General features: G+C 50.3%; 7 protein-coding genes across 7 annotated transcripts; 5 read left to right on the plus strand and 2 right to left on the minus strand.

Annotated features, from left to right (window-relative positions):
- Positions 1–97: 97 nt before the first annotated feature.
- zetaCOP (COPI coat complex subunit zeta) lies at positions 98–1,271 on the plus strand. Its single transcript, XM_003737107.2, has 3 exons — positions 98–388; positions 539–725; positions 815–1,271. The coding sequence occupies exons 1-3, from the start codon at positions 189–191 to the stop codon at positions 941–943; spliced, it is 516 nt and encodes a 171-aa protein (XP_003737155.1). The 5' UTR covers positions 98–188; the 3' UTR covers positions 944–1,271.
- A 685-nt stretch (positions 1,272–1,956) lies between these two features.
- LOC100904733 (zinc finger protein 878) lies at positions 1,957–4,254 on the plus strand. Its single transcript, XM_003737128.1, has one exon. It carries the CDS (start codon positions 1,957–1,959, stop codon positions 4,213–4,215), a length of 2,259 nt encoding a protein of 752 aa, XP_003737176.1. The 3' UTR covers positions 4,216–4,254.
- A 2,110-nt stretch (positions 4,255–6,364) lies between these two features.
- On the plus strand, positions 6,365–8,271 carry Tfb1 (transcription factor B1). The gene is made up of 3 exons (XM_003737108.1): positions 6,365–6,517; positions 6,638–7,562; positions 7,652–8,271. The coding sequence occupies exons 1-3, from the start codon at positions 6,401–6,403 to the stop codon at positions 8,209–8,211; spliced, it is 1,602 nt and encodes a 533-aa protein (XP_003737156.1). The 5' UTR covers positions 6,365–6,400; the 3' UTR covers positions 8,212–8,271.
- Positions 8,272–10,314: 2,043 nt separating this feature from the next.
- Positions 10,315–16,074, minus strand: LOC100904877 (cyclic AMP-dependent transcription factor ATF-2). Its single transcript, XM_029113083.1, has 9 exons — positions 16,018–16,074; positions 14,828–14,885; positions 14,572–14,651; positions 14,348–14,441; positions 13,336–13,600; positions 12,975–13,246; positions 12,453–12,522; positions 12,278–12,364; positions 10,315–11,249 (listed from the first exon to the last, which is right to left on the minus strand). Exons 1-9 carry the CDS (start codon positions 16,072–16,074, stop codon positions 11,030–11,032), a joined length of 1,203 nt encoding a protein of 400 aa, XP_028968916.1. The 3' UTR covers positions 10,315–11,029.
- On the plus strand, positions 15,394–17,039 carry CIA30 (complex I intermediate-associated protein 30). The gene is made up of 2 exons (XM_003737130.2): positions 15,394–15,572; positions 16,094–17,039. Exon 2 carries the CDS (start codon positions 16,095–16,097, stop codon positions 16,965–16,967), a length of 873 nt encoding a protein of 290 aa, XP_003737178.1. The 5' UTR covers positions 15,394–15,572; position 16,094; the 3' UTR covers positions 16,968–17,039.
- Positions 17,040–17,510: 471 nt separating this feature from the next.
- shf (WNT inhibitory factor 1) lies at positions 17,511–20,681 on the minus strand. The gene is made up of 6 exons (XM_003737109.2): positions 20,433–20,681; positions 19,679–19,921; positions 19,353–19,496; positions 19,032–19,232; positions 17,775–17,990; positions 17,511–17,658 (listed from the first exon to the last, which is right to left on the minus strand). Exons 1-6 carry the CDS (start codon positions 20,569–20,571, stop codon positions 17,618–17,620), a joined length of 984 nt encoding a protein of 327 aa, XP_003737157.1. The 5' UTR covers positions 20,572–20,681; the 3' UTR covers positions 17,511–17,617.
- Coq7 (ubiquinone biosynthesis protein COQ7, mitochondrial) lies at positions 17,679–18,909 on the plus strand. Its single transcript, XM_018641780.1, has 3 exons — positions 17,679–18,384; positions 18,485–18,636; positions 18,722–18,909. Exons 1-3 carry the CDS (start codon positions 18,027–18,029, stop codon positions 18,866–18,868), a joined length of 657 nt encoding a protein of 218 aa, XP_018497296.1. The 5' UTR covers positions 17,679–18,026; the 3' UTR covers positions 18,869–18,909.
- Positions 20,682–22,966: the final 2,285 nt, after the last annotated feature.

The raw sequence follows: 22,966 nt of genomic DNA on the forward strand, positions 1-22,966 counted from the left end.
ATTCAAGATAAGGATAGATCTCAGCGAATACAAATGTGTTTGGCGGCCATGTCCTCCGCCGTTTCGGCGGCTGATTCGACCCTCCCATTCTATGGCTAGTGCTTCGTTGCCGGGTTCCGAACGTGTCAGCTCTGCGGCCCGTGATTGTCGGAGTTTGACATCTAGCGAGTCTGCCCTCATCCGATAGCATGGATCCAGGTCTCTCTGAGCCCACTCTAGATGTTATCAAGGCCATCATCATCATGGATCAAGACGGCCATCGAATCTTGGCTCGTTATTTCGACTCAGCTGGTGCGTTGGCTAACGAAAAGGCTTTCGAGAAGACTCTATTCACCAAAATGGGTGCTGCGGAGGTGTGCATGTTAGAGGGTCTCACCTGCGTTCACCGGTAAGTTCTAAAAATTCGTTCAGAGTCGGGGAGATTCCTCTGATGCAGGGGTTCCATTTGCTTGGGGCTCCGCGATCCTTCGAGGAAAGTCTTGCGCGCCTCCAGAGCGGCGAAACCGAGATTGTATTCAATCGATGTCGTCTTCCCAAGGTACAACGTGGATCTCCATCTCTTCGTGATTGGCTCTGGAAATCAGAATCCATTGTTGTTCAGCGCGACGCTCAATTGTTTCTACGATGCCCTGTCGCTACTGTTCCGCAAAAGCGTTGAGAAAAGAGCGCTCATTGACCAGCTCGACACAGTCTTTCTTATACTCGACGAAATCTGCGACAATGGGGTAAGGACTTTGTGCGAGCAACTGTTCGCTATCGTCAACACATACCCCGAAGTTCGAATTCACGACTACGAACTCTCATTATTCCGCAGATGATTTTGGAGACAGATGGAAATGCCGTTTTCAGCCGACTGGCGATCAGAGGGGGCGATGAGGATCAGAATGTTTCACAGCTGCTCCAGAGCGCCAAGGATCAGCTCAAGTGGTCCTTATTGAAGTGATTTGCAGCCTTTCCTTCTATCTGTACATAAATCCGAGAGGCTGAATGAACCTCCCCAGTGCGAGTCGTTCTCTCAAGAAATCGAAGATAGAGCTGTTTCGAAGATACGTATTCGATTTGTCCGCCATGGTTCATCATGGAGAAGATACGATTCTCGACGGTTTCCGGATGTGCGCCAGGCGCTCAAGGTTCTGCTTGAGACCGGACATTTTGGTCCGCTCTGTTTTGATCTGATAATGTTATGTAGATTTAGAAACCATAAAACCCCGCCTTCGGCTCCCGCATTAACTGGGCGCAGGCTCCCGGCGGTCAACTTTGATAAAATGGCTGTTCTAAAAAAATGGCTGTTCCTCGGCGAATGTTCCGTCAAGGGGTGCGTTTTCGTGGAATGGATTTGCGAAAACACGCCTTTATTGGATTCGGAGGTGATCTCGCGTTGAGAGATGGGATTCAGCGCAGCTTGATTAGTCCTCCAGTGCACGAAAGCATGGCGGATTCCTCCTAGGACCCTGCATCAGCATTAGAAGATCAGAAATCGATGAGTCGTGAATAGAGTTGGGAAGGCGATCTTCTCCACTTTTCTAGCTCAAATCAATGATCCCAGCCGGAAAGAGTAGAAAGAGCCGCCCGCGTCTGCCCAACACGTCAGCAAAGATCAGCATCGATTTCTATCTGTCATCACAGATTCCGTTCCCCATCTAATTCCCTCCCGTGGACTCCCGATTGGTACCCCCGAGGAGACTCGTATCGGGAAATCTCCGGGGACTCACAGCGAGGAATTCCGCGGAACTCACGGCGACAAACGATGCGCACCGAATCTGTGATCCAGAGAGCAGACATGGTGGGGGCGCTCACAGCTCTCGCTTCGCATCCCTACCAAAGCGTGAGCAGTCGATAGCCGCAGCAGCAGCGCGGGCGCTCACTCCGAGAGAGAATAACAACAACAATAACAGTGAGGAGGTGGTGGAACAACAGACATACACAAAGAAGCCGGAGGAGAATGTTCGTTCGAAAATGATCGTTAGTATCAACACGATCCATCTGCCTTTCGCAGCCGAATTGAAGTTTCCCCAAGGGTTGGCCAGGGGAGAAGTTCTAACGCTTCTCGTGGGTGAAGGAAACGTCGAGAATTTCCCGAAGGCTGATGACATCAGAGTCGACCCGCTTTCGAAAGTTGTGCACATCGGTTTGAGACCGTTGGAAAAGAGAAGTGAGCCACAGCAGGAGGAGGACTCGGTGGATCAGCCGCGATCGCATCAGCTGCCGCAGCGGGATCGGGAAGAGATCCCCGCAGAAGTCGGAGGAAAAGAGGAACAAGCGCCCGCCCTTCACCAGGAGAATCCTCAGCCAAACTCAATCGACGAACCGAAGGAGCAAGAACAAGACGAATCGTGTAAGACCACCCAAGCAGACTCAGACGACAAGATTTACTGTCAAATATGCCTGAAGATAAACAGAAAACTGCGTTTCATGAATCCACATGCGCTCGAGACTCACATGAACAACAATCACAGCGTCGAAGTTTTCGAAGCGCCCGAGTGTCGCAAATGCTCAAAGAAATTCGTGTCCGCTGACGCTCTTCTGAACCACGAGAAGAAGTGCAACCCGAAGTTCCCGAAGAAGTGTCAGGTTTGCAGCAAAAGCTTCGCAATGGGCCTACATCGAGATCGGCATCTACGTGAAGTCCATGGTATCATAAAGGAGCATTCGTGTGGAATCTGCGGTCAGAAGTATCAATCGGAGAAGCATCGCGATTGGCACCTTGTCACGAAACACAAGGATTCGCTTTCAGTGGATGAATTGGAAAAGTTGGGCATGGAGGAGATTTTTTGTACTCTCTGTGAGTTCCGCTCGTACAGCTCGAAAGGTATGCAGGTTCATCGACAGAAGGAGCACATCGAGAACGAGAAAGCTTTCCGTTGCCCTGCGTGTGGTGTTGGAAACGACTCTCTGGCTGGTATACAGGAACACATAAACGAGAAACACGGCCCCGACGACCGATGGTGGATCTGTCAGTTCTGTAATCGAACATTCCACCGTGAGAATGCTGACGTGATAGAACTCCATGTAGAGCAACACGATCGGAATACAGGTGTCGTTTGTATACACTGCAACAAGGTTTTTGAAACCGAAACAGCCATGTTGGACCATGTAAATAGAAATCACGACAAGAATACCATGCCATACATATGCGACATCTGCGATCAAGGCTCGGAGAGCTATAAGGACCTCCTGAAGCATATGCTCAAGCATAATCCATTCAAAACGTCTTTGTACAGACTGCAGAGACAACACATCGTCAAGAGGAACATCGAAGAAGGCATTATGTTCAAGAAAGAAACCAGACAACAAACAGATCAAGTTTACGGCTGCGATGTTTGCAACAAGCAATTCGATCTCGAAGCCACCCTCATGGCGCATCGGATAGTTTTCCACAACGATCCCGGCAAGGAATTCTATAGATGTCCGGTTTGCAACAAAGCCTTCAAGCCTCATCATTTATCCTATCATTTGAGATTACATTCTGGTGAAAGGCCTCACAAGTGCCAGTACTGCGAAGCGACTTTCCACACTGTCGCGTCCTGCAGTGATCATGAAATCGTGAAACATACGTTCGCCTTCAAGCAGCGTTGTCCTTTATGCAATAAAGGTTTCGTGAGCAGGGCGAAAACTTGGCAACATATCGTACGTTTTCACAAAGAATCACCTGAAGCGGCAGATAAAATTCTGCCTCCAGTGACCCACAAAGTTCTCAGTATACTACAGAAACGGCGTCAGACCGAGGAAATCAAGCAGCTGATAGAGAACTCGTCGGAAATCGACGACGAATCACCGAGTGGCTCCAAGAGGAAGCGTGCCTCCGAGCTGCTCAAAGTCAGGCGGAATGATAGAGAACGCGAGTTCCATGAGGATGACATCGATTACGATGACGAGGACGTGCATGCAATCGACGACGAGATCCACGACGAGGGTCGAGAAGAGGATGCATTGACGTCGACTGAGGTGGAAATAAGCGATGGACCCTTGGAAGTGAGCGACGGTACCGTGATAGATCTGAAAGGATTCGAAGAAACTGAAACTGTCGAGATCCACGACATCCCGCCAAACGTTGCTGTCGAGTACCCCCAATCCGAAACGGGCTTGCAGTATTTTAGAGTTGTCTACGCTGATGGCACACAGGCTACGCTCCCAATAGCACCCGGAGAACAAGTTGTCATAGAAGATGAGCACGGGAACCAGCAGATCATCGAACCTTCTGAACAGCCGGATTAAAGCTCCGCGATCTAATAAATCAACCAATATACACCGTTTCCGCGTATATGAGTGCTCATTTTTTAGGTTTATCCTCCAGTCCTCCAGCGCTGGAATCGGTGCGATGTGCGATCCGCCTCGCCCTTTGTCTCGCATCAGTGTGCTCAAGCGGAACAGGCGTGTCGATTTTATGGTGATGCTCAGGCTTCGATCCAAGCTGAGCACCACAATGAAATTGGTCAGCATCTTCCTCACCGAGGTCACACTCATGGAGTTGCCGTGGTTTGAGCGATGTCTGGGAACTCCTCGAATATCGAATTATCGGTAGACGTCTCTCAATCAAGCGCTGACTTAAGTCAAAGGTCGAGAAGAGGGAGTGGTGGTCGAAAATCCAGAGACGGGAGTCGACACGCTGCTCAACTCGGCGCCACAGGAGGCCGCTCCGTCGGGCACCACTGACCCCCTTCCCTCTCGGATTCCAATTGATTCTGATGGAATGTGCGATTCGTTGCGATTTCCTCCTCTGTCGTCAGGCATCAGTTCCTTGGAGCTGAGTGAGGGTCTTGCGTCGAGCTTCGATCTACGACGGCGGGCACTCTCTCTGACTCTCTGACTGATCGGGTCCAGGTCCACCGAATCCCCATTACCCCTCCCGATAATCCCTCTCCGGCCATTGCCCGCGACGAGGAAACTACTACGCTCGAAACAATGTTTCATGTCCTTACAGCCAGTTGTGAGAGAGGGGGCGTGCCGCAGCTCGTGATGTGGAAGCTAATCTCTGACCTCTGACGTGGCATTGAGTCGCTGAAAATTCGAATATTCGATCCACATCACACCCTCCGAGCTCGGAAGTCGAGGAAGAGTTTTCATCTTCTAGCTTTATTGAGGGGGGAGAGCGTTCAATAATGAGAAGGTTTTTGTGTTTTAAGTAGAATGAAAGCCCCTATGAGAACAGCCACAGCTACGAGAGTCGGGATGACCAGAGTTTGCATCTTGCGATTCATATCTTCAACGTCTTTTTTCTATCCTCTTTCTCCTTTTTCGACCTCCTCGGCTTCCAGTGCTTGGTGTGCCTCATTCGTCTGCCTGGACGACCCGTAACGATCTGGAAAAGTCTCGCTCAGGTCGGGACCGCAGACCGCAGCACGCACTACGACTGGACGATATCGATCTCTGCGATAGCAAAATCTAGCGACAGACTGGCCCGCACTCACCGCTCACGGACTCGATCGCAGCGTTTCCCCAACTACGATGCCGTCTGGGAATCAAGTTGTAGGTACCTTCTCCGATTTCAGAGCTGACTCGTGGCAGTTGACGGAGATGTTGGACATGGGAACGGAAAACAACGATTCGCCGCCTTTAATGCGCAGACCGCAGCCGCTTCAGGTGGGTTAGGTCCCAGTAAGGTGGGTGAGGTCTTCCGAGACAGGCTACCATTGAAAACTTCCGCAGCCCCGTAAGATGTTTAAGGACTAAAATCCCTCCTTTCATCGTCGACAAGGGGCTCCCCTCCTCCTTCCTTTCCTAATTTGACGGCGGAAGGCTGACGGCGGCACCGGCGACGACCGACGACCATGCGTCCCTGACTTTTCCATTGATCGAGCAGGATTGAGGACCGCATAGGGTACCGAAATACTCTATCCTCTGTCGGATGGTCGACTACTCTTAGGAAAGTCGTCAAGCGATCAGATCTCCCGACTTCGACTCGAGCTCAAGAGGCCTGAGGGCAACTCCATGCGGGACGGAGAACGCCATCTCCTATATTCAGCATCGTTTCGTGATTCTCGCTCAACGACGGTCCCCCGGAGGTCTGAAGCTCGGTACCTCGATCGCATCGAAGCCCCGTTGGAGGCTTCCGGCTTGGAAGCGGAGATATGGTAATGAGCTGTCGGGAGGCCATCGGAGAAACTAACCCCGCGCATCCAGAATCGTGTCGGACACCCTTGTGGACCCATCGAGCTCCAACCATCTTTGACCGAAATCTGGCGACGTATCATGGTGCGAGCTCGACTAGATTTTCGGGAAATGAATAAGCGAAGATCGCGCGCGACATCGAGCTCAAGGGGAACCCACACACGCTTCGATTCTGTCTTATGTATCGGTGGTGCCTCCACTCTTTCCCCACGATGCGAAATCAAGCTTCTTCGGTGCTCCGCTGATGCTCGAGAAGTGGTATCGTCGTTCAGCGACCGCTCAAGTACGGGAGATGGGAACGTCATCCGAGGATGTCCTACTCGTCATGAATAATGTCCGACACAAGAAACATGACGGAGCTCTGTATATCATGGCGTCGAGAGTCGCCTGGATGCCGGACGGGAAGGAGGTGAGTGGCGGAATCGTGGAAAATGCCGACTGAGATGAGCGATATTCGTCTCCTGGAAATTTCATTGAAATGATATATTTCCGCCAATGGCACCAGAGCTGATATCGGGTCGGGTTGCAGGTTTTGGCCATCTCACACAATTATGCCGACATAAAAATGCAGAAGATCTCGTCGGAAGGCAAGGCGAAAGTGCAGCTACAAGTAGTTCTGAACAACAATGAGTCGACAACGTTCAGATTCGTGAATCCCGAGGGACAGCAAGCTCAGATCGCGAGCCGAAATCAAGTGAAAGACCTACTGATGCAGTTACTCCCGAAATTCAAGAAGAAGATCTCGAACGATCTCGAGGAGAAGCAGAGAGTACTGCAGGATGATCCGAAGCTATTCGAACTGTACACCAATCTAGTTGTTGGCAAGATAATCACGGCTGACAAATTCTGGCAGACCTACATGCCAAAGAAAGAATCGGCACAGTCGATCGGGGTTACTGGCTCCTTCCTTGTCGACGTGAAGCCCGAGGCTAGTGATGGCGGGGCAGGTTACAAATACAATCTGACTACGGATACGATAGACAATATCTTCAAGACCTATCCAGCCGTTGAATCAAAATACCAAGATTACGTGCCCCACCGAATGAGCGAGTCAGAGTTCTGGACAGCTTTCTTCCAGTCTCATTACTTCCATAGGGATAGATTGACTCTCGGGAGCAAGGACTTGTTCGCTGAGTGTTCGAGGCAAGACGAAAACGATCTCAAAACAGCAGTTTCCGGCGAACTCTCCAACCCGCTGTTCGACCTCCGTCTGCATGCGGATACCGACTTCTCTGATCTTGCATCACTTCCCCTGGCAGTGGACAACTCCAAGCTAACACCAAACCAAGCTCTGATCAGACGATTCAATCATCACTCGCTTATGGTTGTGAAATCGTCGAGGAATACTGCAAACAAGATGCAAAGTAACGAGAACAAGAAGAATATGCTCACAGAGAAGCTCAGCTATCCGGATCTCAAAAAAGGCCAATCTGCGGGAGTGAACTTGGACCTAAGTGAGCCACGTTTAACGATAGGCGAGAAGCTCATACTGCCCATAAAGATTGATCGAGATGCTGCCACTAATCCAAGTATTCTATTGCAGAGAAGCCAGATAAGTATCAAACGGGACCGGTAGCCGATCCCGTGGGTCAGCTTCCCTTAGCGGAGGCCGAGAGCTGTTTGAATGCTATATCAAGCGATGTCAATCACTGGAAACTGAATCCTTCAAAGACTCTCTCTTCGTCATCGGCATTGACGGCTCTGGGAGATCTGAGCCCTGGCGGATCGTTGATGAAAACCTCTGGAGCTCAGATAGGTGGCGTGAAAGGTACATTACCGGACGCCGTGCATCGGGAATTGATCCACGTACAGATGGAACTGAATGAGCTTCTTCGACATTTCTGGCATTGTTTTCCCGTTACGACCAAAGAACTTGAGAAGAAATTAGAGAATTCCAAAACCTCTGTGGAGAACTTCCGTTTCCGAAGGTTCATCCCATTCCGAGATAATGTCGCTAAGAATTGTCAAAATAGCGAGGTGACCATTCATATGCAATCCATGATCGCTGCAGCGCTCGATAAGTACACGGTATGGCGGAAGAAGAAACAGCAAACTCCTGTGAGAATGGCGCCGCCCTCAAGCTTCGATGAGATCGAGATGTGAAAAAAGTTCCGGGCTGTACAAATATTCGAGAGACACGAAACATGAATAATTTTTGTCGTTGACGCTGTGCTTCTTCAGAGTCCGAGGATTTTGAGGGCACCGGAGAGGATACGGAGGTCTTCCACGGGTGGTCCCAAGCAGCGGCGGCGCAAGCAATTTTTTTGGGAAGCTCGAATTTTTCGGATATAGCATCCCCTCCGAATCGGGAAGTCGAAGCGTTCGAAAGCACAACGATTTTTTTTTCATGAGGCTATAGTCATTCGTACACTTGAAAGTATCTGTCGTGCGTAGACGCAAGCATTGATACATATTTATTTAGTTGAACCAGCGGAGACTTCCCTTGTTATAAGAGCCTGACAGTCGTCCCACGAGGGAAATTCGGGAATCGACGGGCTTGGAAGTTCCCGGCTGGCGTCCAGATGTTGATGTCAGCTATACGGTGGAATATTCCCGATCATGGAGGAGGAATCCCGCAATCCGGCTGGATGCGAGTGGTGTTCCTAGGCGATTGTTCGCGATTCACGCTCTCGTGGCTCTGCGGAATTCAACGCGGCATCATCGACAGCAGCAGTCCGAATACTCCGAGACTGATGGAATGCATGCCCTGAAAATTCTTGGGAGGCTGAGCTCCCCGATTCCAGAGGGTTGGGAAGCTATAGCTTGTGAAGCTCCCCGCTGGCGCCGCCACTGGTCCAAAGGACGGACCTCGTAGCTCGTCGGTCGCTTCTCTCACGGAACCACGAGCCGCACGTGACGGCTTCAAGGGAAGCGGAGCGGAAGTCGTCCTTTCGCAGCAGAAATGATCCTTGAAGGACGGCGAAATCCACGAGCGTGGTCTCTCCCTTCATCTGTCTGAATTTGGGTTCGGATGTAGGTACCGAGTACATCCATGAAGCTGAGTGAGCCTCCCACCTCTCGCGGCTTTGAACGCTTTTCCGGGCCGCCGCGGCAATCCGGAGTGCCTCGCTACGTCGGCAGAAAACGATGTTGCAGTCATTCGAGGTTTGCCAGTGAACGTTGCATCGTAAGGGCGCCTCATGGAATCGATTGGATATCGATTCTACTGCGAATTTCGTCTATTAACAATGGGGAGTTCCGTTCTGCACAGAGACAGCCTCCGCGCGGAAGTTCGGCATGCAATATGGGGAGGGTCACGACAAAAACGACGTGTAAATGAAGTCGTCGAGACTCCAAATGCTTGCGGCATCTCGGGCGCTCCACTATAGGCTCCCCGAGCACCACCGCCTCTGGATGACCCTGCTCCGAAGGATTTGGTTGCCATAAGCGTCTTTCTCGAGACTTCCATTTTCTCGATAGAGAGTCGAGACTCGGGACCGAACATCACCCCAGATAACGTCATTCCACCATACGACACCTATATTCGTTGGCCGTTTGGCGGTACGATGCTTTCTGAGACTAGTCCACAGTCCACTTCAGAGATTCATTCGTATGAATGAGCCTGTTGAAAGGGAATCGCGGCTCCCAATTCGCGAATCGCATAGAGTACTTCCTAACAGCAATGGTAACGGATGATGTGGATCAGCATTTCACTCACCAGAAGAACATTGAGCGCAGATCACACCAATCGTACCCCGTGGGAGTGGAATTCAGAAAGCGAGTGGGATCTGGTTTTCCGTAACAATCTCCATGTATATTAAGGTAGTAATAGCTTCTCCTGTACAATCGAGATATCGGATAGCTGAACAAACTACAAATTGAAACAGATATGGTACAAAGTCATGATTAGTCCGATATATCAAATTCGATGTATATGGCTTCTACTCGAGTTCAAGGATAGATATGTAGATAGATAGCTGTGGATGAATATAATATCTAGCGCTGACTGATTCGCCAAGTTGTCGGTTTTCTTCTTGTAACATGATGCATGGTGGATGATATTCATCCCTTGTGAAATCAGCTCCGAGCGCGAGTCACGGTATGCCTGAGGCCACCACGGAAGGTGCTCTCGGGTGTGAGCGTGTTGTCCGAGGTACTCAATTGTAAACAACTCCGTGTGTATGTATATATATATATATATATATATGTGTATATATATATATGAATCTGTTTCCAAGAATCAAGATTGCATCCAAAATTCATGTCGGATTCCCGGAGCAGCTCCTCTAGGAAAGAATACAACGGGTCCCCGAACATGCATTCATCCATATTCTCACGAGTACCGAATGCACGCGTAACGGGATTAACGATCTGCAGGCGAGACAGCTATCCGGAGGAGCCTCATCTCGCCTAATAATATTGCCTTACCCCAGGGGACAGGAGATGAGGTCAGGTCGCTCGGACTGATGCGCCATCCCCGATCTTCGTCGCACCGTGACGAATCATGTATAAATATGTACATCGTAGAAATGATATATACTCGAAACAACAAGATGAAGTCTTCAAAAGAAAACTTATTGCGAGTGTCTATCTACTCGAATTGCTGGTCGCTAATCGTGTACCCCTCAGAAACCTCGAGTACGGCGATTCGCATTTCATGACTTAGACTCGACAATTGCATTCGTACTTTACCCTAATTGATCCAGTCGGCATCCATTTACGCCATCCAGCACGTATACAGCCGCCTGTTTCATCCGATCGGCGAGCAATCATCACCACGTTTGTAAGAAGTATCGATCCGGTCGGGCAGGGATCATTCATCCGAACGAACGGAGGCAGACATTGCGGCACATAGGCGACTGGACGGATTGAGAGACTTAGAATCTGGCTCACGAAGGGAGGAAAGTCCATTCATGAGATATTGGAATAGGCCGATTGATATGGAGAAAATGTAACAATTCACGCGAGTTCTGCCGTGTTCTCAAAGACTCGGGTATTGTATAACGCCTCGCTTCTTCAGCGTGACATTGCACTGCGCGTGTTCCGCGAAGTCGATCTTGAGCTTTTCGTATTGTTCTCGTAGCTTATCCTCGTTCTGTAGGCAGAGTTCTAATTTGGCGCTCAATTTCTGATTTTCTTCCTTCAACCGATCACGCTCTTTTCGCGTATCCTCGATTTCCTGCTTCTTCCGCTGTCGACACCTGGAAAGTTGAGAAAATTCGTTGTAGGCAATTCACCCGAGCGAGGATACGGTATACTCACAGCTCATGAAGATCTCTGAGCCATGAGATACCTATCACCTATCACTAAAGCTCGGTATGAAACGCAAGGTGCGATCAGGGCGGCTGTTCTGCGAGTTTTCGAGCGACGATTTGTCACCAGATCTACGAGGTCCATTTTTGTGGTCTCCACAGACGCCTGCCAGTTGCGCTCTTAACTGATAGCAGGACTCGTCGCTAGTTTGACGTTTGGAATAAGGTTGGGAATGCGATGAAGAGACTCATACTCGAAAGCTGGATTCCGTTTCATTTATGCGCATGAGCCTGTCGAATCACGCCCGATTTCTGCAGAACTCATGGATTCACGGCCATTGAAAGCTACACAGAGGACAGCTTTTCCGCGGTATGCGCGCGAAGTATCGATGTGCCTCTCAGAAACTATTGAGATGAAGATCTGGAATATTTTCGGGCTGAGCCACACGGCCGAAGTTCAAAGTGTCGTGTACCGCCGAAGTGTCGGCGATGGATCCAGTAGGCGAACGGAAACAGATGAATCTCTACTTGGAACCCGCATAGGTATATGTCGGAGAGAGGAACCGAAGCACGTTCGGGCAGCCTCGTAGCGGCCTTCCACGGAATGGAATGCACGTCTCCACAAAAGCTAGGCAGCACCTGTCGGTGGGATGATGATCTGGTCGCCAATAGAGACAGATGATGTTTCAACTGTACTGTGTCGGACAAGGCCTGTCATGCGCGGACTGATCAAGTTTCAGGCATACAGGTCTCGATGCTCGGGAACTAGAGAGCAGTTGTCCCTTCCAAGCGGGGAAGAGTGTCCATCGAGTGCAGCTGCCTCGCGAGTAGACACACTCAACCTCAAGTGAATTCCCCACGCCCAAGCGCGTGCACGACACTACATAACGGAATTTACGGAATCATCGCTAAAGGCACTCAGTTGTGGAAAATGAAGCAACAGAATACAGACGGAAAGTAGAAAAAAAAATCAAAACCTTTGAGCCGCAAGCTTGTTATTCTCTCGGAACTTTCTTTTCCGCTCCTCTTCATCGTCACTGCTACCACCACCGCTTTTGCGCTTCCTGGGAAACGAAACGTCGAACTCAGTTCAGATGCCAGAACATGCTCGAAAAGACCACGAGAGAAAGGTACTTCAGTCAGGATTCTCACATTCCTCCGCGCGTTGCAGACGAATGATGCGGTCCAGCTGGAGCCTCGGGAAGCATCATCAGCGGTTGACCTGAAAATAATTTTCGAATTCGATTTGAGTTATGCTACGGAAATTAATTGCCCCTCGCGGAGAATCGAATCGGTCAGCCGAGGAACGAGGACCCATGAGTCGAGGTGGAGTACCCGAGATCGTCGATCTCTATCGCATCGAACAGTCATGATCCGAAAATCGAGATCTGATGGAGAAAATGAGCCTCCGAGTTTGGAGATCGGATCGAAGGAAGAGATAAGACCCCTCGGGACATTCCATTCTTCTCTCCGCGTCTCACGCAAGTGAACCTTGCTTTCTTCGCGGAGCCATCACCGGAGGCAGTTGGCCACCCCAAGGTACCATTCGAACAGCTCGAGTGAGAGCATGCAGCATTCTCAACGAAATCGAGAACTTTTCATTCCAGGAATATATGATTGGAAGAAATCATGAATTATGGAATCGACAGTTAGGGAATCAACCAGCAAACCTACCACGTGAGTCGTGAGTCGTGCCAAGTGGCGGAGATGAGAAGTGCGGTGTGAAGTGCCTGTTCAGGTTAAGGTTTGAGTTTCCATGCAGCATACCTATCATTTGGTGATTGATGGCCACTGACGGCAGTCCCAGTAAACTGACTGGGTTGTGACTCGAAGGAGGCGGCGAGTCTGAGTTCTTTATTGTCACTGGATCCAAGTTGCTCACTGCTATTGCAGGACCTCGGGAGCCATTCTCGGGAAGCTCATGAAGGAGGTGATGTGCTGATGTTCTGGGGGTGGGGGGAATCATTCGTAAAAGAGGGAAATCAAGTTTCACCGATCGATCGAATTCCTTGATGACTGGTGACCTATCAAGTACCTCGTAGTGATTACGGGAGCCCTCGATTCACCGGTCTCACTTTTCCACATGGGTTGCTCCTGCTCAACGACCTCTTGAAGAACTTCGGCAGTTGTAGGAGGAATTATATTCCCCGCTTGAGCTTCTGCATCGATCAAGTTCATGTGGGGAGGGTTCTCCCCGGCTTTCCGGAAGGAAGCATCGAAAGGGTTCGAGAGATCTTGCGCCAAGCCTGCTGCATCCATGAGTTTGGTGAATCTCGCAGGCGTATCGTCCGGCTGAGGACCTGCATCGATAAGAAAATCATAGTTCGACGTCGCTGAGAGGCGAGGGTGTTTGGAGCTGATCAAAAGTTTACGAAAACCCTGGATAGCCGACCGGCTCCCGTACTGATATGGTTATTCCTATGTGAGGACAAGGCCGAGTTTGCGACATCCGCGAATCGAGTCTCCATCAACTTTGACGGTCAATATTTCTAGCGGACGTCATGTCGAGGAGGGAACCTGTCTATATCGGGATAAGCGTGTACTCAATCCTTCGCACTCCCTCCAGACCTTCCCTGATCGTTGGAGCCGGAGCCGAAGCAAGGTCATTACCGAACGTCACACGCAGGGCGAAACCGTGCTTCCAAGCCTCAAGGAGGCCTCGGCTTCGAAGCAAGGCTTGGAATTCGAATCCCTGGTTAGAATTAACTAACCAGTGATTCGAATTTATTTCCCGGGATTCGCCTGCCTATCTGTCTGCCGGACTCCCCGCACATGCTTGTCTGTATGTCCGACCGATGTGCTCGATTGGCGATCGCCTGCTCCTTGGACAGAACATAGAATAGCCGATACAGATCATTGACGGAATCTAATACAGCGGAACACGACACGCAAAGTATTCTGATCGCTCCTCGAGGTGAAGTATCCCGCATATGATTGTTCGGGATTTTCGAGAGTTTTCGGAGCTGACAGCGGGATTCACATATCACGCACGCACAGAGCAATCCGATATTGAAGCCGGCTCTCCCTTCTTATCTACGTCACCTTACCTTCTGATCTCTGAGGTTCCGCAGACGGAAGCACTAGCAGCGGGACTTTGTGAGTTTTCCTATGAGAACTCAGCTTATCCGCGGTGCTGAACGTCTGAAATATCCGCAAGAATTTCGGATTGGATCCTTCGGCAGGAAGGCGTCAAGTTCGAGGGGAGATAGAACGCAAAGCTATAAATCCGATAAGATTATCGAAAATCAATTTCTGTGATAGGTCTTCTAACCTGTCTGCAGTCCTCGGCATCGCAGGCGTAGCTTTTCCTCGCATTAAAAGGCATCTGCAATAATCGAAGAAGAAAACAAACTCAATGCCTTTCAACTCCGAAGACCCGCATTCCGCCAAGTTCGTCCATCAGATAGCATCCTTAGAGCGATGCTGATACTGCTGCTACCGACACCAGCACCGCGACCACTGATGTTGGCACCAGTCAGGAAGTTTCGCACAGAATCTCCCACTGGTCCAACTCAACAGCGACTTACCCCCAAACCATTCGTTCTTCTGGTCTCGAATTTGGAGTGTTCCAAGCTCGACCAAATACTGGCCCGATAGAACCGATCGTTATAACTATAAAAGGTAGAAAATATCGTTTTCTGCAACGTTTTGTTGAAGGTGTTTCTCCAGCAGCACCACCACCTATCGTCGTCGTCGCTAGAAAAACAACAACAGGTCTCCTCTTTCTCCATCAGCAGCAGTAGCAGAACCACGACGAAACAACAACACACACTAGAGGAGTAAGAGGTAAGAGTATAAGTATCTTTTAAACGGCGGATCGCTAGTCGCTAGCGAGCTGACAGTCGACCTGCACACACCGTCTGGCGCGTGATCCCAGATCGGTGGAAACTCCGGATCCGGATGCAGAAGCCCTCTCACTCAGCTGATTTGAGAAGCTCTCTCAGCTGACTGGGCTCGATATGAGATCGACTCACTCAGTGTCCTATATAATACATACTCGAATTCCTGTCCTCACTGCGGAAATCGGAGATCGTGATGATGAGCGATGTGAGCGTCGTCTGCTCAATACCCTAGACAGAAAATAATCGACGGTCGTCGCGCTACGCACGAGCCTTCAGGAGTCAGGAGGATCAGATCGGCTGACGCGGGAGGAATTCATGCATTTCGCGCTGGTCGCATCCGTTCTCATGTGAACTTCATATCCGCTCGCATTACAAGAAACGGAGTCCTGACGGAATTCTGCTGGTAGCCGGAGCCGACATTTGAGGACAGGTGAGTGACAAGATTCAGTCCTGCTCAAGGGCGGCGCACGCATCGTCCTCACTCTTATTGGAGTAAACACGGTACTCAATGTATTACATAAGCTCCACTCCGACGGAATCAGCGTTTATCGGGGAGTTTCCTCTACTGCTTCGGACGAGGTTTGAAGCTGACTCGCGCCTCGCTACCTCGCGAATATCGATCGCCCGTCGGAAACTTCTGAGAGTGCGTCTCTTTCGAGAACGACCGTAGCGCGATGCTCTGAATGAGAAATCATGAGAGCTAAAGATTCCCCGCTCGAGCGATCTCGCGTCGGAATCGATAGGGAGTCGGACCGATCCCGCGCATCGGAATTTCGTGTGCAAAGGGAGCTTCGGAAGTCCAGGACGAGGTGTCGCCGGGCATTTCGCCCGCATTTTGGATAGCCGAAGGAGCCGACTGTGCCGAATTAATTCGCTAGAATTTCGGTTTGCGGAGGTTGGAATTTCTTGTAGGCGAAGTCTAGATAGCTCATGTGGCGTTGTTCTCCACAGAATGTCTCGAGCTCTCCGAAACTTCGTTCAGCGCAATGCACTGCTTCCTTATTTTTACCAACCAAAAAGGCATTGTTTCTGGAATCCTGACCCCCGACGAGATCGCGAAGACCCCCATGGCAATCTATGGCATCTATGGAACGGAAGCAAAATATTTGTGAAGGAGTGCGAACGAGCTGCCGACGAATGGAAGGAGAAGCTGCATCTCGATAGAGCGCGCTATCACCTCGGGGAAGTCGTGCCGCAGTACCTCTTCAGAGAACAGAAGGACAGGGACCTTTTCTACACCATAACTGACAGTGATTGGAATCAAGGTTTCTCTAAGGCCGAGTTCGTTGGCACCCGGCAAGGATCCGGACTGTTCAGAGGGGTTCTAGACACCCGTGTTCCTCGCGATGGAGTCACGAAAAGAGCCGGTATCGCTGTTCTCCAAAGCTTCCCGAAAACGAAGAGTTTCCAGCGGAAGGTATACTTGGATTGGGGTGACTGGACGCATCTAGTCATTAGATGCCGCGGTGACGGACGTCACTACAGCATCAACCTACACATGTGCGAAGAGGACGATCTCACCATGCATCTTCTGTACCAGTATCCGCTCTACACCAGGGGAGGCCCGTACTGGCAGATAACGCGGATCCCTTTCTCGAAGTTTATGATTTCTTATAAAGGATCGATCCAAGACAAACAAAATCGCATCGACCCGAGATACATCACGAAAATTGGCATAGCTCTCATGGATAAGACTTCTGGTCCTTTTGAGCTGGAAATCGACTACATAGCTTGTTCTGTGAGTCGCAGCGATGAAGACGAGGAATTCGCATACGAGACGTACGAAACGCCCAACAATTACAGTCATGCCTACGGAATGAAATGAAGGATTGATCTCTAGAGCACATGTCTACCTCGGATGACATCGTTGCGGTAAAATAAATATGCAGACGTCCATCTCGAAGCTCGAAACTCGTTTCTTATCTAGCGTGACACACAAGGGCAGATGCTGGAAATCTACGACCCTGCCGTGGCTTGAGCAGAGTCGAACATTCGGCCACCTGTATCCGGGAGCCACCGAATCTCAGCATGGCTCTGCAATATCTTTCGGGTTTTCGGACAATCGCACACTCACTATCTGGAAACAGAATTGACCCGAATCCGCGCCGAGATTCCTGCAGTGATCACAGAAGTTTGCAGGCTCCCCGGGGATGAGGGAAACTTTTGTAGCGATCTGGGGACGAGTGACCGGAATTCTCGAGCTGGACGCTCAAGGGAGGAACGAGACGCGCACCATGATGCTGCTATACAACCACGTATCTCGAAGCGAGAACATGAGTGATGGTTATAATTCTGGCGAGGAATCTTCGCTCGATAGAAGCAGCTTAGACATCGAAAATGCAACAATCATTAGATCGAAAGCAATGGCTTCGTCATACCCAATATATACTTTATTTATGGTAACAGTACGTAGAATATATGAGTTTGCGCAAAGACCACAGAAACTCTCCAACAATGAAACATTCAAATAACCCATCAAACAAACAAGTCCTTCCTCTCCTTCCGGGGGTGTGGCCCTAGTGGGAATCCCAAGGGGAATACTTAATCCGGAATCCGGCGGACTCAAATGAACGATTGTGCATTATCTTGGCATACGATCCAGCGTCTATCTCTCGCCGATACTATTACTCACGTCTCGAGGGTTCTCTGCCGACGACCATCTCGCATTGATAACCGCCGAATCGTCTAGAGCAGCGACATCTGTTGTAACCGATGCAGTGCCCACCGTTCTGACAGGGTATAGCGCATTTGCTGAACTCGCAGCGTTTGCCGAAGTAACCGCGTCCACACTGACAAATATCTTTCTGTACGCACTTTCCCCCGTTCAAACACGGAAGCTCGCAGATCCCTGTGAGTGAAGAATGTTCGATTAAGATGGATTCTAATGCGCCATGGAATTCGTTTCCAGGTTAACAAGATGCTGTCCCAGGTGCTACGAAGTTCTCTTTTCTCTGCTCAGAGCCTACCCCCCTTTAGAGCCCGGAGCTTCGCTGCCGTCGCGCGGCACCAACAAGAGAAACGTAGAGAATTGTTCGACCGAGTTATCAGAGTCGATCATGCAGGGGAATACGGGGCGGATAGAATTTACGCCGGCCAAATGACGATATTAGCAAATTCAGGAGCCGGTGAGACCATTCAGCACATGTGGGAGCAAGAAAAAGAACATTTGCGGCTGTTCAATGATCTGATCGACAGACATAGAACTCGACCCAGTGCTCTCCTGCCCATTTGGAACGTGGCCGGTAAGATCGTGAGCTCAAGATTGGATGAATCGGAATCGACGTTGGGACTTGGTCAGCGGCGCCAGTGCTCGCGGAATGAAAGTTAGGAGATAATTTCCAGGTTTCGCCCTCGGAGCGGGATCGGCTCTGCTCGGAGAAAAGATGGCAATGGCTTGTACTATAGCCGTGGAAACAGTGATCATGGAGCATTACGACACCCAAATGAAAGCGCTCGAAGTGGATGATTCCGATGAGGGCAAGGAGCTGTTGGAGGTTCGCTTTCGTTCGATAAATGGCAGGCGGGATGACCCAGGCTTGGAAGTATTCGCAAGACTTATATCTGACCCACCCCTTACAGATAATAAAAAAGTGTCGCGACGACGAAGAACATCATCACGACCTGGGAATCGAGCATGAGGGAATGGACGCTCCGCTATACTCGATCGCAACGTGTGCAATAAAAACAGGATGTAAAATAGCGATCGCAATCGCTGAGCGAGTTTAGAGTGAATAACGTTTTCAATAAATATGAATAGTCCTCTCAGAACATAACAGTCGATGACCTCCGTCGCTCAACTGATTCCTTCCCCGAGTCAGCATACTATAAATCACGCTCGTCTGTTCCCGAGGACGCAGGCGACTCCCTCAAGCTCATGCGCAATACTCACCTCCTTCGCAGACATTTCCGATGTATCCGCCGACGCATTCGCAAACGCCGGGCGCGACACACCGACCCTCGTTCAGACAGGCAGGGTAGCAGATAGGGATCTCACAGAACCTGCCCATGTATTGCCGCTCACAGCGGCAGATATTTCTCGAGTCGCACACGCCTCCGTTGGCGCACCTCTCAGCGCAAGAGGAATCCGGCACTGCGAAAAAAATTTGAGTCAATGCCTCCTCCGAGAATATTCTCGTATCTTCGTTATCTCATCTCTTACGGAATCGAAGATCACGAAGAAAAATGGAGTAAAGCATCCGCAATCGCTCACCATTATTGAGGCATTCTTTACGGAGTCTGAACTTTATCGGCATCCCCTTGAGTGGTTTCATGTCTACCGTACGGATCGTGAACGCCATGGAGAGGTCCGAGCTCCCGGTATTATTCGGGACGCATTCCATATTCACCGTGAAAACTGATGAAAAGAAATCAGGCGGGCAATGAGCTATCGAAGGGTTGAATTCCATGTTTACGGGGTCTTATACCTGGAGAAGTTCCAAGGCATGGAGTGAAACTAGCAATAAGTCTAGTCCAGCCAGGTCTCGCGAATTTCTAGTGCTCCGCTCTTGCAATGGGAACTCCAAATAGCTTACCTACCTGTCGTGTTCCTGGGCACGAGACCCTGCAGAGGCATCGAGATGGTTGGCGCGTTCAGCACTGAACGATCGTATGAATCCAAGTCGAATATCTCATAGAAGTATGTTTTCTTCTCGCTCGATCGCCACGTAAAGTTGACTGAGTTAACGCGTTCTGGAATTATCGGGAGAGAGCTCTCGAAACCGGGCTCTTGCAGGAACATCTCCGTATGTCCGTCGTGTATGATGGAGATGCGGCCATACCCTGGGAAAGCGGGGAGCTCATTCAAACCTACAGTCGGATTTCTCATTCTCAAGTCATCAAGAATCTTCATCGAGCTCATTCATGAGCTCGAATCCTCATGGGCAGATGCAGTTTTGCAAAATTCATCCCCGGGCAAGAGTTCCAAGTGAGCCGTAAGTTCGTCTCAGGAGGAGACACACGCGATTCCTGCGACCTTGGAAGCCGGACGCCCCTTGAATTCGCTCGTTCCTTGGTCCTCGCTCAAATCATCATAGATATAACATGTCATCCAAGAGGGATCTTGTACGAGCGTGTGGCGAGAATTTCCGATCTGCGCCTTGGCTCCCGAAGGCAGCACGAAAAGTCCGCTTATCCAAGCATCATGAAATCCGCAAGCGCTCAGCGAGCCAATAAGAATTCCATCTCCACGCGGAGAATCTGGACCCAAGTCCAGTACCGCCTTCTATGTCTACCGTCGTGAACTCTAGCAGGGTACTTCTCAATAATAACAGATTATACGTAATTCAATTACCGCCGAACTCTCTGACTTGCTGTTCATCAATCCACAAACTGAGATCAGTGCCCAATCTCCGTCGGGCCGAGGCGAATTCATACAGTACAACTACGATAGAAAGTACGAAGAACTGAGCTGAGCCAAGCCACGAGCTCATCTTGTTGGCTTCCCAACTCCGAGATAAATTTACCGTGACAACAATCGAACTCTTCGACACAAGTTTGTTGTTGTTGCTGCGGCTGCTACCGCAGCGGCCGCCGACGACCAGTCTGCATGTCGGTTTCTTAGACCGATATTTCCTCTCCTACTTCTTGTTCTGCCCCATCCATCCATGCTGATGAAACGGCTGCAGATGCTCTTGGCGGTGCTCCTCCTCTCCCTCAACCATCCTCTGTTCGGCGAGGGGGGAGAGGACTTTTTACAGTACTACGGTGAGATGATATTCGCCGGTCCTCTATATCAAATATCCCTCCATTAGAGGCTGGAGGCAATGGTCTCGATTCGCGACCTCAGGAAGTCCGGTCCCGGGACTTGAATCTGGGACTGCCTGATGAAGTTCTTGGGACTAGAGATCGTTACCGATTGTGATGAGGAAGATTTTGAGACTCCTAGTTCCCGGTCCGATCTTTCCGAAGCCCCATTGATATCTATGTTTTTTGCTCAGTTCTGGGTTGAACTTTCACGTACGTACGGTGTAACCTGAGATAAAGACCACCTCCATAATCAGACCATGTTGGGGTAATTCATCTTTGGGTGGAGTGATAGCCGCACAGGGAGAAAATCGCTGGAACATCAGCTCCACGGAGGTGCCGAGAAATTCTCCGAGAAAATAACTGATTGTTCCTCTCCGTTCAGGCGATGGATTTAGGCTGGATGCTGAGTTTATTTCGGAGGTTGTTGGATTGGATATCGAAGAAATGGTGAAGGGGATCAGCGCGGTACAGCTGGAATAGAACTTTAAGATCTGATCTGCTAAGGAGGTAAGTGAGCGTTTGTAGAGGCATACAATCCGTGTTGGATTGACACCTAAGTTTAAGTCTGCGTAGGAATCTTCTCTCCACGCTATTTATGGTGGCTCCGAGCTGTGTGTGAGATGGATTCCAGATCGGGCGCCGTAGAGAGATTTTGGAATGAGGAGAGATGTGAAGAGACGGATTTAGAGATCGGGTTCCGATGATCAGACAGCGGAATATCGTATTAGTGATGATCTGGGCTGATTTGACTAGTTGATGAATGTGGTTTCGGAAATCAAGATTGAGACGAATGTGGACGCCAAGGTCGCAAGCAGGGTCGGCTACAGGGACCACCTCGCCCTCGATGGTGTAATTGAATGGACGACCGGACAGTGATAGGATAATCTCATGCCGTTGATGAAGCACCATTCCACCACCCTGTCGATGGCCTGGATTAGACAGGTTTCAGTGAACTTCGAAAAGCTCGGAGCTGCAGGGTCAAGATCGGAAGCTCTTTGGACCCCCGAGCACGAGAACCTCGGCGATTACTGTGACAAGCTACAGGTTCCATAGAGCAGAGGTTCCCAACCGGGGTTCCACGGAACCCTTGGGTTCCGTGGCGGATTGCGCGGAACCCCAAAGTCTACCTGCGGAACCCCTACGGAACCCCTGCGGAACCCCTAGGGGTACCATGGAAGAAAAAGGTTGGGAATCACTGCCATAGAGAGTTCGGTGTGTTCTGGGACCCGCTCCCATGTCGTGGACGGTTCCTATGCCTCCATTGGTCGGGAGCTGGGAAGACCTCCGTGGCTCGTGAGGAGGAGCTGCACTAGCATGAGATCAAGCTCCACGTTGCAACCAGCTTTCAGGCGCCGACGACAATGCGAAGTTTCCCCAAGCTACATCCATTATCCGATGCTGAGTCAGTCTCCAAACTTTCGATCGGCACCACTATTCGGGAATCTCTCCTTGCTGTCCCGAGCGACTCCGAGCCACCCGCGCCGGATAACCCGCATAGTCGAGCGGAAAGTATCATATGTACATACAGTAAAAGCTCGTTATAACGACCCCCATTACAACGAATTTCTCCGTACAACGAACAAGGAATTTCTCCTCCTTTAGCCAGCTCGCCATAAGGATAGTGTTGAGCGGCATTCGTTACAGCGAAAACTCGGTACAACGAACCAGTTTCGTCGGTCCCTCCGTGTTCGTAGTACCGAGCTTATACTGTATATCCGTGTATACTCGCGTGCCGTTGCCCGATCGGGACAGTTTCTGACAAGTGAGAGCGGAGGATATACGAAGCCGGCGGTCGCCAAAGGTACGCAAACGCGTTTGGGTTTTCCCTCAGGAATACATATCGCACCGCTCCTTCGATCGAGGATTAGTCGGATCGGGGAGCTCGAACGTAGGTTGTGGGGAGTTTTCAAGGCTCAGCCAGGGCTCTACCAAAAGCGCGTTGGGTTTCGCCGTCGGTACATTCACCTCGATGAGGACAGCCCTGATTCACTCGTACGTGGGGGAAACTTTGGTCTCCTATTGTTGCGCGACCGATAGCGCACAACGCACAAGAGATCCAGATTCTCTGTGAGTCTGATC

This window comes from Galendromus occidentalis, unplaced genomic scaffold, assembly GCF_000255335.2.
Source record: "Galendromus occidentalis unplaced genomic scaffold, Mocc_1.1 scf7180000075391, whole genome shotgun sequence".
NCBI classification, from domain to species: domain Eukaryota; kingdom Metazoa; phylum Arthropoda; class Arachnida; order Mesostigmata; family Phytoseiidae; genus Galendromus; species Galendromus occidentalis.